Source organism: Pistacia vera, unplaced genomic scaffold (genome assembly GCF_008641045.1).
Source record: "Pistacia vera cultivar Batoury unplaced genomic scaffold, PisVer_v2 Contig788, whole genome shotgun sequence".
NCBI classification, from domain to species: domain Eukaryota; kingdom Viridiplantae; phylum Streptophyta; class Magnoliopsida; order Sapindales; family Anacardiaceae; genus Pistacia; species Pistacia vera.
In genome coordinates, this window is record NW_022196654.1 from 1 (window position 1) to 15762 (window position 15762).

Here is a 15762-nt window from a genome sequence, read left to right on the forward strand (position 1 = left end):
ATGGAATCTTGATTTTGTTAGACCTAATATTATTGATGCTAAAGAGATTATTGAAAGTAATGTTGTATACAGTAAGAGGGTTTAAAAGTTTCGTCCAAAACTTATTGAGTTAATATACTACCATAGATTCTATATATATATATATATATATATATATATATTTCCCACTGATATATTTATGTTACTTTTCTGTTAAATTTAGATTTGCTACTCTATTGCAGTTGTGGTCGCGTTCAGACTGGTTTACTTTTGGATGGTGCAGCACCTAATGGTCTCTTTGGTCTCGGTATGGCCAAGCAATCAGTTCCTAGCATCTTAGCAAGTCAGGGGCTAATACCAAATTCCTTTTCCATGTGCTTTTCGACTGATGGTCTTGGAAGAATCAACTTTGGAGACCAAGGCAGCTCAGGCCAAGGAGAAACACCGTTTTCTCTTGGGCAATCATAGTAAGTGGTCGTTTTTTTTATCTTCCTTTCTCTGGTCCATTTGAACTACAATTCAAGTGAGCTGTACTAATCTTCTTGTACTGAAATTTCTTGTCAGTCCAACATACTATGTTACCATCAATAAAATTGATGTTGGGGGTTCTGCCTCTGATTTAGAGTTTACTGCAATCTTTGATTCTGGTACCTCTTTTACATATTTAAACGACCCAGTTTATACACAGATTTCTGAGACTGTAAGTAGTTTAAATAATTGTGTTTCAATTTTTTATATGAAGTTTCAGCTTACTATCTGATTACTTAATAATATGTTTTTCTTTTCTGGCAGTTCAATAACTTGACACAAGGAAAACGATTTACTTCTGAGACCTCTAAGCTTCCTTTTGAGTATTGTTATATTTTGAGGTCATTTCATTTCTACATGCAAAGGACTAGTTTTTTTTAAGCTAACAACCTTTTCCCACCCAAATAATAACTTAATGATACTTTTTCACTCACAACTTTTTAAAATACTACTTTATTACCCAAATTTGTATTTCGATGACAAACAGAGAGCAAACTCAGTCTAAGCCATTAAAGCTTTTGAAGAGAAGAGGCCGATGAGTCTTTTGGTGATGGATCAGAATTTGACTTAGGAAAGATGGTTGTGCAAATCATAATCACTCGATTGTCGACGATTGATGAGATCGGCGAGAGTAGGGTTTAAGGGATTTTAGTGAGTGATGATTGGGGAAGAGAATGGTGGTGGTGTGAGGTCACAACGATGCCGGAATTATAAATGGAATATAAATTTGGGAAATAAAATTGTATTTTAAAAGTCTGTAGGTGGAAAAGGTTATTAAACCATTATTTGGGTGGGTAAAAGTCCACAACCCTTTTTTTTTTTTTTTTTTTTTTTTAACCTTTTGAAATCTATCACTAACTTTGTCTTTACTTGCAAGCAGCTCAAATCAATCTAACGTCAGCTATCCATATGTGAATTTAACAATGAAAGGTGGCAACCCATATTATGTCAATGACCCAATAATCATAGGTTCCGATGAGGTTAAGTTCTCACTTCTACTGCAATGATTTTCACTCTGGGTTGTCTCACACTGATGATGAAAATTCATTGTTTTGTTTTCAGGATATCAGTTTATATTGTCTTGCCCTTGTCAAAAGTGATGATGTGAACATCATTGGACGTGAGTATTTTTGTCCATTAATTTTATTTTTAATATAGTCATGGTAGTAGGTGAGTAAAGGGATGGCAGAAGGCATGCTTTAGGGACGTATATTGATCAGATTCATAATATTTGTTGTTCTCTTATTATAAAACAAGAAAGAAATGTTAACCACCTGGGGTATGGCTTAACACCATTGGGTGGCCCAACAGTCAACCAAAACTCTTAAGTGTATAACTCAAAGAGATCTTGAATTTGACCATTTGGGTGGCTAATAGAATAACCACTAAAAGGATTTTTCCGGTCATCAACTTCAGGATCTTTGGGGATTAGTTAAGGTGTGCGAAGCTGGTCTGAACACCTTCGGTTAACAAAAAGAAAAAAAAAAAAAAAAAAAAAAAAAAAATCGCTAAAGGTGCATTTGTAATTGTTGATAAATAATATGTTAAAGTGCTTCAGAATTATATATACTAACAGCAATAATGTATGTCTACAAGTATGCATGTTGTAATTGTTGCTTATCATTTAATCCAGAAAACTTCATGAGTGGTTATACTATAGTCTTCGATCGAGAGAAGAATGTTTTGGGTTGGAAGGCATCCAACTGTGAGTATAATTTTTCCATCTAAATTTGGCTTCATGGTTTATATTTTCCTTCTCTTGAACTTTTCCATACATATATCTTCAGGTAATGATGTGAGCACCAGCAGCATTATGCCAGTTAGCCCGGCTAAGAATTCTGGCGTTCCACCAGCTACTGCTGTCAAACCAGAATCCAGGACTGGGAATGAAGATAACTCTTCCATATCTGCACCCGCACCTGCATAAAGAGGGAATGGTGATAACTTTCCCATATCTGCACCAACTGGAGGAAGTCATTCACCCATGTTACATTAGACCCTTTCACTTGTGCTCTTATAATCCTTCTTATTTCCTTTTTAGCCACCGTTTGATCTTTTCTTTTCCTGTGCCAAGGGTTTCTTCAAATCCTGTATCATATGTATAACTAGTACATGCTCCCAGAAGCACTTTGGTGCACATATATATATAACAGGCAATAAGAGAATAGATTCTCCAGATTTGACAAGATAGTTCTTGTAATATTACTATTACTAGTTGTGCGACAGTTTTGGAGTTCAATAAATATGGCATCACGAACCAATCTTACAAACTTTCTTTTACAATCCCAAATCATAGCTTGTAATTGGACAAACGGAATCCATTGTAAACTGACCAATTACGAACTGCCATGTCAAGGTTGTCAGAAAAAATCTGTGAAATTGAATTGTAAATATAGTATTAACCTTTGGAGTTTGTACTAAGATTCTTAACCTTCAACCTCTTGACAAGATGAAAGCATGAGAGATTAATATATTTTCTTTGTATTTCGAACTGGATTATAATTTTGAAATTAGTAGTTAAATAAAATAAATATAAAAAGAAAGTAAATCTTTGACCATACATAAGTTAAAATTCATGTCACAACATTCTTCAAATTTAGTTAAATTCAAATTAGGATTAAGACTCGTATAAAATATATAATAAATAAATAAATAAAATGGGAGACTAAAATAAAATGAGATAAAAGTATTGAATCAAATAAATCCTTCAAGAGGCTCTAACTTTGGGCTGGGCCTCAATTTGGAAAAAACCCCACTAAAATTTCAAAATGAGCCCCCACGGCCATGATAATTCTGTCTCAAGTCAGATACTTTTATTATAAGAATTAATTCTGAAAAAAAAAATTATAAGAATTAATATGAAAACTTAAGAAAATTTAAGAAAATGTTTTTCTTTTTTCTACTCTACTGGAAGTTTTACATATATTACCATTTGTGAATTCGACAACTTTTACAATCATTCCAGTAATATAATAAAAGGGGTCAAGTTTTACATCGATACTTTTACACAGGCAAATTAAACTACTTCAAATATTTAAAAATGATCTCAAAATGCTTTGACTTCATCTCAAGTACCCTAAGAATTGAAGAAAAGTCGGACCTTTCTATCTTCTTTAAAGGGTCTATATCAGAACTATTTACTTCATTAGCCACGGCTTCCCTTTCATCAATATTATTTTGTTGTCTTTGTGATACTTGCAGAGCATATGTAGCACTCCTACAACACACAATCCTAAAAACTTCAATATGCTTCTATGTACTACTCTCTTTTAGTCAAACAAAGTGTTTTGATTCATATTAATTCTTGTTTTAGAATGAAAGTGAAATTGATTTTGGATCCATATTTGCTAATACCTTTTGAGCAGTGGATTAGACGGATCCAATTCAGCCAGCTGCATGGAAAGAGATTGTATCAGTATGAAAGAGAAAATAAATAACCCTTGAAGAAGATACATAATAAAATACAACACAGAAAATAAACTCCATGTTGTAGCAGACTGACATTTCACAAAACTCAATAAAAGAATCATAAAAAATAGAGTAACACTAGCCTTACAAAGAGGCATACAAAGAGACAATCTCTATCCTTAAAAGAAGGGAAAAAGAAAGAGAGAGAGAGAGAGAGAGACCATCATGAATTTTAAGGGTAGCGATTGTCTCTTTATGGCTTTTGTATGCCTTTTTGTAAGGCTAGTGTTACTATAAAAAATATGCTTTAAAGAAATCCCAAATCAAGCATACCAACCTGATCAGCAATAAATTTTTGACTAAAAGTCATTGCAGGAATTGGTGCCTTGTCATCCAAAGAAAGATCAACATTTCTGTCCACCTGTGGTGCTTTGGTATAAAAATCTAAACCCTTATAGTTTGCAGGAACCTGAACAGAAACAAGTATTATTAATATTTTTATAATTGCAATTACATCACAAGTCCAAGTATCTCTCAATTAGTAAAAATATGTGAGAATAATTTAGCTGCAGCGAAAAAGCATGAACATCAGTAGTTTGCTACTATTATGGTACTCAATAACCCCACTTTTATTGCTACAAGTACAGAGAACTTTATTGTGCATGTATTACACATATCTTGGCTCATTTCAATCATACGGCAAAAAGCATACCTCTGTTGCAACATCCTGTGGTGGATATTGAAATTCCATATTGTCAGGAATGAATTTCAAAATAAGCTTGATTGATGATCCTTCAAACTGACGTCCATAACAAGCTTTGTAAAGATGGTCTGCTGTTCTACTGCAATCACATTCCACTACAGCATAATTGTACCTGAAAAAGAGAGAAAACAAAATTATGATAAAAGAAATAACATTTCATTTCACTGAGTCCACTAAGAATGATTTAATGGGGTTAAAATCCATAGATTAACTTGTAAGCTATGCCAAAAGCTTTAGGTTCTAAAATAGAGCTTGCTTTTATGGATGATATAACTAAATGCCTTCATGGACAATAAATTTGACGACTCAACCAAACAACGTGAAATCAATTCCCAACAACATCACTGAGGCTTCTGTCCCATAACAGCCGCTGGTTTTCTGTGCTTTTCAGAGACAAGGATGAGTTGGGATCCCAACGACATCACAGTGGCTTCCATCCCATCAATGAAACAGCTACTGAAATTACACTGTTGAAAAAAGAAAAGATTTCAATTACCTGAGTGTACTTTTCTCATAAGCACGCAATTTCTCTTCATAAGTTAATTCAATGTCTTCTCCATCACAGTTCTTATGTTCACTACCAAATAGACCAAAAGGACCATGGACTTTCTCCACTTTCATACACTGAATTCCAAATTCAGTTGGATGGACTGCCACAGACAAAATCCGTCCGTCTTTCGGCAGAAACGAGGTCAATATTCCAAACAAGTCACAAGCCTACATCACCAAAAGAAAAACTGAGCATAAACTCACTAATAAGACGACAACTGAAATATTATCCCCTAGTTGGCGCAATTTGTTTAAACAAAAGTGTAGGTACATTACATCATTCATAAAGCCAAGTTATTAACGAATACAAAATAATTCATACGATTCGAAAACATCCGTTTTTCAGGCACCTTAAAAATTCTCCAGTCCATGTTAACAACAGCGAGCTTGTTCGGTAACATACCAAGTTCTACTAAATCTTCCTGCAGTTCAACAAGATAAATCCAATAAATTAAACACAAACAGGAATAAAAGTCCTTTACTTCAAGTTTGTAACGAAACATACAGAAAATTTAACCGCACAACTGCACAAGGAACGTAACGACACCAATTCAAATTTTACCTCGTCTTCAGACCCTTGACTATCCTCCTCCTGTTCATCGTCATCAGAACTACCATCATTCAAGTCATCTTCATCCTCTGACTCACTTCGAGACGCCACGTAACCAGTTTCCTTCAATTCACTTCCTTGATCACTCTCTGATCCTTGCACTTTCCCCTCCCGTTCATCTTCTCCTTCGGTTTTGCAGTCATGGCGAGGAGAATTCTCAGAGCTTCTGTGCTTCTTTTCAGGTTGGCCTCTATTGTCGTACGGAGTCGAGGAAGACGAGAAATTCCTTTCCGTGAGCGAGCGTTTGAGTCGAGAGTGAATCTCGGCTTTCGATTGCTGCTTCAGAGCATGATGAAGCATCTTCGTTCTGTGATCCGTATCATCGTCTTGCTCGATCTTGCTTTTCATTTTGTTACTGGAGTCCATAATTGTGGTCTAGGGTTTCGCAATTGCGAAGAGCGATGGAGAAAGGAAGTGATATAAAGCAAGAGCAAAACATTAATCGTTGTTAAGGTTTGTTAATGGCACTGGTGCAGTGAGAGTAACCAACCAGTTTCCAGTTTAGCCTTAACCGCCAACAGGGATGAATTAATTATGCTTATTTTGGGCTGGGCCTATTATCCTTTGCAATGAATCATTCTGAGTAAGCCCCGGTACATTTCTAAACGACAACAATAATATTTTTTTTTTCTTATAAAAGCAATAGATTTGGTAAGTCACAAATTTAATAAATAACCATTTTATGAGACTCAAACATAAGATATATGAGTAATTCACCCAGATAATTAAAATATTGTCATCCAACCGTAAGATTAATGGTTCAAGGAAGTGATTTTTAAAACCCGTTATTTTTTGTCTTTATTGCCATCTAGAAGTTTAAGTGGAGATAAAAAAAATCTTTTTCTATACTTTTACTTCAAAGCTTTATTTTTACCATTATCCAAATTAAAATTAAAAGTAAATTTATATTAATAATAATTAATTATAAAATATGAGTTAAAATCAATCAAATCAAGCATCACAAATTTCATTAATTAGAATTTTCTTTTGTTACAATAAAATTTATAATTGATTACTTGATCGTAAAAGTTTTGAGATTTGTGTATCACATATTTCTAGGCGTTATGTTTTTAATGGGAATGAAACAATATTTTTCTTCCGCCAAGATAGGTTTAAAAGTGATTACTTGGTGGTAAGAGCTTTGAAGTTTTGATTTCATAAACAAATTAATTTATAATTGTGTGATAACTGATAACGATATTGATTGATTTGATTTCATATTTTATTGTTAATTTTTTAAGTTTGAAGTAAAAATATACATTTTTTTTATTACAATTATATCCCACACTAAACTTCAAGATGGGGCTAAAAAGCAAAAACCATTTCCCTTTTTATTATTGCTATATATGTATATATACACTAAAATCTCTGTATAGTCATAATAATTGGATCAAATTAATTTATTATTATAAAGAGGTTATAACTTAATAGATATATAATTATAAAAATTACTGTTTTGATTTCTTATTTTATAATTCACGTTTTAGTAGTATGTGTTAAGATTCCAATTCATTATTTTAGTAATTATTGTTGCAATTAAATAATAAGGGAAAATAAATAATCATGAGAATAATAGCATGGAAATACAAAAAAGTTTATGCCAAGAAACTCTAAACATGCTTGAGAAGCTATAAATATTTTGGCTTTAACAAAAAGGTGCCAATACTAGCGAGTTATTGCGTACCCGCAAGTTAAAAGATGTAGTAACAACTTTAAAACATAAATCATTTTCCCAAACAACTTTAAATAAATAATTTATTTCATCTTAAACCTTAAATGTAACATACATATATATACAGTAAAACCTCTCTATAGTCATAATAGTGGGACTAACTAATTTTATTACTATAAGGAGGTTATAACTTAATGGAGGTGTAGTTACAAAAATTATAGTTTTGATTTCTTATTTTTTAATTCATGTTTTAGTAATATAGTATTAGGATTTCAATTCATATTTTATTAGTATTAGGATTTCAATTCAACTTCTCTATAGTTATAATGGTGGGACTAACTAATTTTATTACTATAAGGAGGTTATAACTTAATGGAGGTGTAGTTACAAAAATTATAGTTTTGATTTCTTGTTTTTTAATTCATGTTTTAGTAATACAGTATTAGGATTTCAATTTATATTTTATTAGTATTAGGATTTCAATTCATATTTTATTAGTATCTTTTTAAATGAATAGAAGATCGTGTCTTAGAACCAGCAAAAATAAGTGTCATTGATGGAACTATAAATGCAATTGATGCATAGTCAATTGATGTGAAGCCACAAACAATTGCCAATGGTTTTAAGTATTGCAAAATTAGGACCCTCGATTTCGATGAATTGCAAGTTACAAATGAAGTGACGAGGAAAATAAAAGAGTCATTGCAGAATTGAGTGATAAGATTCGACAAGAAAATAAAAGCGTCATTGCAAAATTGAGTGATCAGATTCGACAATTTCACTACACTAATCGAATGGATATTAATGTCTTTCTCGATAATCCAAATGAGCAACAAATCGTGTATGCTTTAACCAAAAAAGAAATCATTGCTACAATTAGATAAGAAAATAAAGGAAATAATCCTAAGGATGATAGTACGGAAATACAAAAAGTTTCGTGCCATGAAACTCTAAACATGATTGAGAAGCTAAAAATATTTTAGCTTCAACAAGTTATTACATTCTAGCAAGTTAAAAGATGTGGTAACAACTATAAAATATAAATCATTGTCTCAAACAACTTTAGATAAATATTTTATTTCATCTTAAACATTTAATGTAACATAACATATATTTTTTTGGTAATATATAGATAATTATTACTATGTAGAGGCAACTTTCCTTAAGATAAGAATTAGAAAAATAATAACTTATTGCAATGTAGAGTTTATTCTTATTTATAACAATCTCAAATTAGGACTATAATTTTTTATAACTATGTAGAGTTTATTCTTATATAGAGTATCACTATAGAGAGGTTTTTACTATATATATATATTATATATTTTATATTATAATTTATATATATATATATATATAGATATATATATTATATATATTATATATATTAATATAATCACAAATACTATGAAGAAAAAAAGAGCAACATTTATTTACAATTTTTTCATATAACTCTGATGTGACAGCATATATATATATATATAATCACAAATACTATGAAGAAAAAAAGAGTAACATTATACTTACAACTTTTTCATATAATTCTGATGTGACAGCTCACGATTGGTTAGCTTGTAATAGATACCGTATACTAAAATGTAAATTGACCAATTGCGAGTTGTCACCTCTGAGTTGTATAAAAAAATTATATGAAAAAGTTGTAAATATAGTTTTATTGAGAAAAAAGTAACAATAAATTTATATTAGAAACAATTAAAAACCTCGTAAGTTTGTATTGCTTATAACTTGATATATCCTATTATATATCTTCTTTTTACATTAAACTATTTTAATGATTTAGATAACATAAAAAAATTAGAGTTTATGAGATAATAGTTGGGTGTCAAAGTATTTGTAATAGGAAAATAAAGTTAGTTTTAATAATTTAAAAATACTCGTATATTTATTTTGATTATTTTACAAAGCAAAGGAACGCAAATAATAGAGGAAGAAGAAACAAAATATTTTATTACATATATATCCTCGAAGATTGGATTAAAAGAGGAAAACGATAAGGGTTAAAAAGGGCATTTCACAAATTTATTCTCCTCGTTTATTGAGGGCCCATTTTACTATATAGCGACAAATTCGATGGGCCTTTTTACACATGAGCTTACAATAATAAAAAAAGCAACATCGTGAACCATCATCAGACAAGATTACATAATATATTTTCCTCGTGATTTGATTTCCCTCTATAATGTTTGCTCAATCAGTGATTATCAGTTATCCAGACGTAATCACTATCCCCATAATATACTATAGGAGACAGTGATTAGGTAAAGGAGACAACAAAATATTGTCTTTTACATTCATTCTATAAAAGGTAAAAAATAATGATACTACATTTATTATATTCTAACAGACTTATATGAGCGATTTAAATTATCCGATGTTTTATTATAAAGGGATATTATATTAATAGAATAAAAGATTATTTTGAAGATTATTATAAATGTTTAGAATATGTGTTTGGTTGAAAGGATAAATAGATAGGTATATTATATAGATTATTAAATTATCTTCCTTTTCAAATATTAATATAACAATATTTTTTACTATTATTTTTTGAATAATTTCTTTTAACTCCCTACTTTTTAGATTTACCAAAAACACTATAGCAATAAAAAACGTTTTAAACTTAACAAAAACACTCTTATCAATCTCAAGCAGCTGCTAGCAGCTAGCCACCACAGTTGATAGTGCCACAGATCTGACCGTGAAATGTTGGCCGTTTCACTACCAAAAACCTGGCTGTGAAACGTTGGCCGTTTCACAACCATATATATGCCTGTGAAACAACCATATCTAGCCTTTTTTTATCATGGATCTACGATCCCTTGTCGAAAAAAGCCTCACTGGTGCACGACCGACCATATACGACTGGTCGTATGCCATTATGGTGACTTTTGGCAGCCTCCAGTGGTGGTCGACGATGGCTGGCAGTGGTGGCTAGTTCTGGGTATAATGACATTTCTATAAATAATGACAATAACAAGAGCAATGTCGTCCAAAAAATTTAAAAAGCGAGGAAAAAAGTTTCTACATGAGTGAATTGGGTGTTGGTAAATCTTAACAAATATAAGGTTAATTGATACTAAATGCTCAACTGTTTAGGGGCAACATGGGAAACAAAATCGTATTACTCAGGATAAGTTTTAATAACCAAGCCCCCCCCCCCCCCCAAAAAAAAAATGGTGTTAAGATTTCTGACGATATACCCTCCTAATGCTACTGTTTGTCATAAAATAATCCGGGAATAACTTTTTACAAGCCAACTCATCTAAATGGCCCCAAAGAGCAAATGCATTGAATGGGTTACTCTATTGGAGGAAACATTCAATCATGAATATGCCTCAAAATTCAAGAAAAAGAAATGTTAACCAACTTGATCATATATCTCTCAGCACATGTGAGGATGATTAAAGGAACTTAGCATGATTGAAGGTTAAAGGAGGGATGTGACAAAAGATTGTCTCACTAGCTGCTAGAATGCTTAAATTCTACTACTCCATTATCAAACATTATTGCTCAACAAATTCATACTATGGGGTCACGTTCATCATTGTAAATAGAAAATCTTTGTCCCTATAAATACCCTTTTTTAATGCTTAATTACCATACACACACACACACACACACACAAGACCTAGTTTGAAGAGCTGAGAAAGCCCTGATCATGGCTTTTAATGTGGCATTCTTGAGCTCACTCCTCATTCTTTCAGTAATTTTTTCACCAGGAAATGCATTAAGCTTGAATTACTATGACAAAACATGCCCTACTGCCGAGTCCATTGTCACAAATACTGTCAAGACTGCAACATCAAGAGACAAAACCGTCCCTGCCGCTCTACTTCGGATGCATTTTCATGACTGTTTCATAAGGGTATAGAAGTCCATATTCATCTTTACTAATTTTTCCTTTGGTCTCTGAAAGGTTTGTTTAACTAACTTAATTGCTTGTGTCTATTCTTTCTTTTTTTCTAAAGGGATGCGATGGCTCTATTCTGTTGAATTCAAAAGGGAACAACAAAGCAGAAAAGGATGCACCCCCTAATGGTTCATTGCATGCATTTTTTGTAATTGACAGTGCAAAGAAACAAATAGAAAGTGTGTGCCCCGGTGTTGTGTCATGTGCCGATATTCTAGCTTTTGCCGCAAGGGATGCTGTGGTCTTAGTAAGACAATCAAACTACCCAAATCTCCTCACTTTGTCTGCATACATGAGATCTAGTGATCTTGTATCATAAACTAAAAGTTTCTTAAAGACTAGACCAGATTAAAATTAAAATCACTCATTACATTTTTTTTTTTTTTTTTTTTTGGTAAAGAATACTGGGTTAAAACTTGTATGATTGATCATTCTGTTCATATCTTTGGATTAATTTTACAGTCTGGGGGCCCAACTTGGGATGTGCCTAAAGGAAGAAAAGATGGGAGAACATCAAGGGCTAGTGAAACTACAAGCTTGCCTGCTCCAACTTTCAACATCTCACAATTGCAGCAAAACTTCAGGCAAAGGGGTCTATCAATGGATGATCTAGCGGCTCTTTTAGGTAAATAAACCACAAATGCCCTAGACATGGCTAATCACATGTTCCATTTCCGAGAAGAAAATTTACCATGTTTTGTTTTAACCACCCTTTGCAGGAGCACATACTCTCGGATTTGCGCATTGTTCGTCATTTGAAAGCAGAATATACCCGCAGAACAGCGATCCTACGTTGAATCCTACTTTTGCTGACAGGTTAAGGAGTCTTTGTCCGGTCAATCATAAGGCAAAGAATCTTGGTTCTGCAAATGATCCTTCTCCAACAACTTTTGATAACACATACTACAGGCTTCTCCTACAACAGAAAAGCCTGTTTCATTCAGACCAAGCTCTGCTTACTAATCCAAAGACCAAAGGTTTAGTTTATAAGTTTGCTAGCTCACACAAAGCTTTTACAGAGGCTTTTGTGCACTCAATTATCAAACTGAGTAGCATCACAGGAGGACAGGAGGTCAGGAAGGACTGCAGGGTGGTAAACTAAGGTAATACCTTGTTTTAGTTTTAGTGAATTTTATCTTATGAAAACCTAGAAAATGCATAAACAGACTGGTTATCTAATGTATCTTACATTTTGGGGGTTGCAAGAACAGATAATTATGTCCGTTTTGCATTCACGTGGCTGAAAATCACATTGATTTATTGTAATGAATATCAATCGTTGAAGACTTTTATGCATAAATAAAAATTTGAAAAATAACGGGCAGCCTGTCCTTTGCCATTTGTTCAGGAGTTTCACTGCAGGCCCACCTAACCTTGTAAAAATTATGTTTTGGAAAAAATAATCTAGCTCTATCTTGCCCATTAGGGCCCATGTATAACAAAACTTGATTATGCTACTGTCAAGATGAGGATTAAGGTCAAGATTAGTAAAATTAGGTGATCAATGTCATCCAAGATATGATTTGGTTCTCCAAAAGTTTCACGAGTAATCATTAAAAGAATGCTAGCTGTATTCAATTGACAACTCTTAGCTGAAATAAAAACTTCAGGTAAGTATTTCAAACTTTGCAAATCTTGCTTCCTATGTCTTGAGAAATTAAGGGAGACAAACCAGTAAAGAGCAGGAAAGCCAGCTTCTCAGAGTGATGTCAAGTGCAGAACCTACCAGAGAGAGAAAGAGGATATGAAAGAATTGCATCAATTTCTGAAATAGGTAAAGGCAACGTTAAAACATTTATAGTACAAGACAAAATCCTTCTATTCATGCATACAATAACATAATTTCGTCCTCAACCTTACAGTGGGCAAAAAACTCAACACAGCCATACCCTGGCTCTATTCACATGTAGGAGATCTGACCCATCCAGTCAGATACCAAATTAATATCAGGAACACTACCATGTTGACTGACAGAGTACTAAACAACTGTTCAGAAAGCATTAAATCAAATCCGAGACAAAAATAATGTTCCATCAGTAAAGCAGAATAAATAGTACAAGAGATAACCAAAATTGCAAGTATACACAAAATCTCCCATGCCTGCGGTGGACTAGCTAGGAAGTCATTTTCTGATCAATAACAAACTTGAACTGACATCTATCATATGTCCTCAAATTGTCTACAGAGTGTTTTCGGGAAGACAATATCCTCAGAAAGGAATTTTCATTCAAAAATCACATTCCTTGACATTAATGACGAGTAGCACAAGTCCATAAACATTAGTCATTATACTGATTTGGATTATATTAATCACCTCACCACGGAGAATGAAGTTTCCTGCATTAGTCAAAAGCAAGCATAAATCAGAGATGCAGCACTGCAGACCAAGAGATGCTAAACCAAAGGCATTGGCAAGCAGTTACCTCAGTTAGTTCACCACTCAATACAATTTCTGCCAATTGGATGTTGCCACTTAGCCCTGAAGCCTTGTCTGGTGGCAAGAATGAAAAGCCATCAAGAAGTTTCACACACTTTAATCCCCATTTGACCATCAAGAACTCAATAAGATGATGACCGCTGCACATTACTAGCAACAAAAGAATTAGGTAAAAAAAGGCATGAAAATAGAAAAACCATCATAAGGTGCAGTTCTTACGATGGAAAATTTTTATCAGAACCTGAGACAGACAGACAAAATAAGAATACCTTCTATTATGATAAGTTGTTATGAAGACTGACCCTGGAGAATTTTTGAGCAGAAATGTCACGGTGGCAAAGAGATCATCAAAGGCTTACCAACAGTAACAGAAACAACATTTCAGTTCAAGCCAATTAAATATAAACAAATACAAACGAATCAAGGCTTCCAAAGCAAACAGTTTTACCACTTGTATCATAAAAAACATCAGCCCCAAGAATAATTTTCGGATGTAAATTGAAGACAGATGCATCCCAAACTCCCCATGTGAGTCCCATTACCTACAGCATAGAACTAAGTCTCCTTTAAAAGAACTCATAAGGGTATTGTGGTGCATATCAGCTCACACTAAAAACCTTATTTTATTTTATTTTTTTCATTTTTACCAACAAAATGTAAGCTCTCAGAGTAAATATGCAAAGCAGAGAAGATAAATTCTGATAGTTTACTTTACACTTCAGTTTATTCAATTCACACACACTTTTCATATTCTCCAACACCTGCACACAAAAATAAATTCTACTTACTGCAAGAACAAGTAAAAACACACTTCACAAATTAACTGCAACATGTCTGATGAATTTTATTATAATAACACACTCTGTGTGTATACTTTTTTCCTTTTTAAAAAAAAACGAGGTTTAAAAATCCCATATGCAAACCAGAAGCTTCTACTTCAAAAATTTCAAGAATCGACTAACATTTGAATTTAAATTGACTTGACCGAGTAGCAACGTAAAACTGAACAGTTAATCTAAAACACAGCTACCTCAATTCTATCTGAATCATCAGTAAGAGTTACATCTGAACCCACTTTTGCCGCAACCAATCCAGGCAGTGAAGTTCCTGCACCAAGCTGCAAAACTCACAATCACGTAAGAAATCAACACTAAGAACACAAAACGGGAGCTGAATGAGAACAGGAATTGCAAATACCTCGACTACGCTAACCCCGGAAAAGCGGAATCTCTGCTGCCAAACATACTCCGCCAGGATGATGCTACAAGGCCACACGAATAGCCCATACTCTTCTTTCATATTCTGGATCAGCATTATCAACAATTCCAAAGAGAAAAAAACCGATGTTACAATTCATATTTATACTTATTTTTATTTTTTCAGAGTTTTATTAAACAGAGTACCTCAAGAATGGAGATGGAGAAGGAAGGTTTATCTAATTCATTGCCGAAAAAATGCCGAGATATCGTTGACATACACTTATCAGAATTTTCGTCATCGACTTCCTCCTCGGAAGGAACTGCGTCAAACTTATTCATCCCGGTGGCAAACCACTGCTACAGGAGGCGCCAAGCAAAAATGCCNGAACAACGAAATAAAGAGCATATCTTGCCTTAATTTACGCTACATTTCTATATATGCTTTATTATTCCACCACTTTCTTCTGCACTAAATTTCTACATTTAAAGATATGTTTACATCTAGATGTTCAAAACATGCATTAGAATTTTATGACATTTTGTAAAGCCAAGTGTAAGGTCAGCCATGTGTTATTATACATACAAGAGTTTGTTGACAAGTAAATTAATTATATTATAAAGCTAATTATCGGTCGCATTTTTTTTTTTTTTTTTTTTATGATCGGGGTGTCCGGTTCAGCTTATGC

General features: G+C 33.1%; 4 protein-coding genes across 5 annotated transcripts; 2 read left to right on the plus strand and 2 right to left on the minus strand.

Annotated features, from left to right (window-relative positions):
* Nucleotides 1–221: 221 nt before the first annotated feature.
* Nucleotides 222–2685, plus strand: LOC116116892 (aspartyl protease family protein 1-like; the record flags this gene model as incomplete). The annotated part of the gene is made up of 7 exons (XM_031402930.1): nucleotides 222–446; nucleotides 544–679; nucleotides 772–848; nucleotides 1388–1487; nucleotides 1570–1627; nucleotides 2141–2212; nucleotides 2295–2685. Coding segments are annotated over 7 exons (808 nt in total), but the record flags the coding sequence as incomplete, so codon positions are not given.
* Nucleotides 2686–3459: 774 nt separating this feature from the next.
* Nucleotides 3460–6253, minus strand: LOC116116905 (ESF1 homolog). Its single transcript, XM_031402941.1, has 7 exons — nucleotides 5790–6253; nucleotides 5578–5649; nucleotides 5175–5395; nucleotides 4628–4790; nucleotides 4253–4384; nucleotides 3862–3899; nucleotides 3460–3724 (listed from the first exon to the last, which is right to left on the minus strand). Exons 1-7 carry the CDS (start codon nucleotides 6201–6203, stop codon nucleotides 3529–3531), a joined length of 1236 nt encoding a protein of 411 aa, XP_031258801.1. The 5' UTR covers nucleotides 6204–6253; the 3' UTR covers nucleotides 3460–3528.
* Nucleotides 6254–11152: 4899 nt separating this feature from the next.
* On the plus strand, nucleotides 11153–12902 carry LOC116116906 (peroxidase 64-like). Its single transcript, XM_031402942.1, has 4 exons — nucleotides 11153–11395; nucleotides 11499–11687; nucleotides 11903–12065; nucleotides 12160–12902. The coding sequence occupies exons 1-4, from the start codon at nucleotides 11189–11191 to the stop codon at nucleotides 12540–12542; spliced, it is 942 nt and encodes a 313-aa protein (XP_031258802.1). The 5' UTR covers nucleotides 11153–11188; the 3' UTR covers nucleotides 12543–12902.
* Nucleotides 12903–12948: 46 nt separating this feature from the next.
* LOC116116908 (methyltransferase-like protein 23) lies at nucleotides 12949–15452 on the minus strand. Of its 2 annotated transcripts, XM_031402943.1 has the most exons (8): nucleotides 15281–15452; nucleotides 15075–15179; nucleotides 14908–14994; nucleotides 14588–14638; nucleotides 14326–14419; nucleotides 14147–14231; nucleotides 13864–14017; nucleotides 12949–13162 (listed from the first exon to the last, which is right to left on the minus strand). In XM_031402943.1, the coding sequence occupies exons 1-8, from the start codon at nucleotides 15413–15415 to the stop codon at nucleotides 13139–13141; spliced, it is 735 nt and encodes a 244-aa protein (XP_031258803.1). In that variant the 5' UTR covers nucleotides 15416–15452; the 3' UTR covers nucleotides 12949–13138. The 2 variants fall into 2 exon arrangements, with proteins under 2 accessions (XP_031258803.1, XP_031258804.1); XM_031402944.1 differs by lacking the exon at nucleotides 14588–14638.
* Nucleotides 15453–15762: the final 310 nt, after the last annotated feature.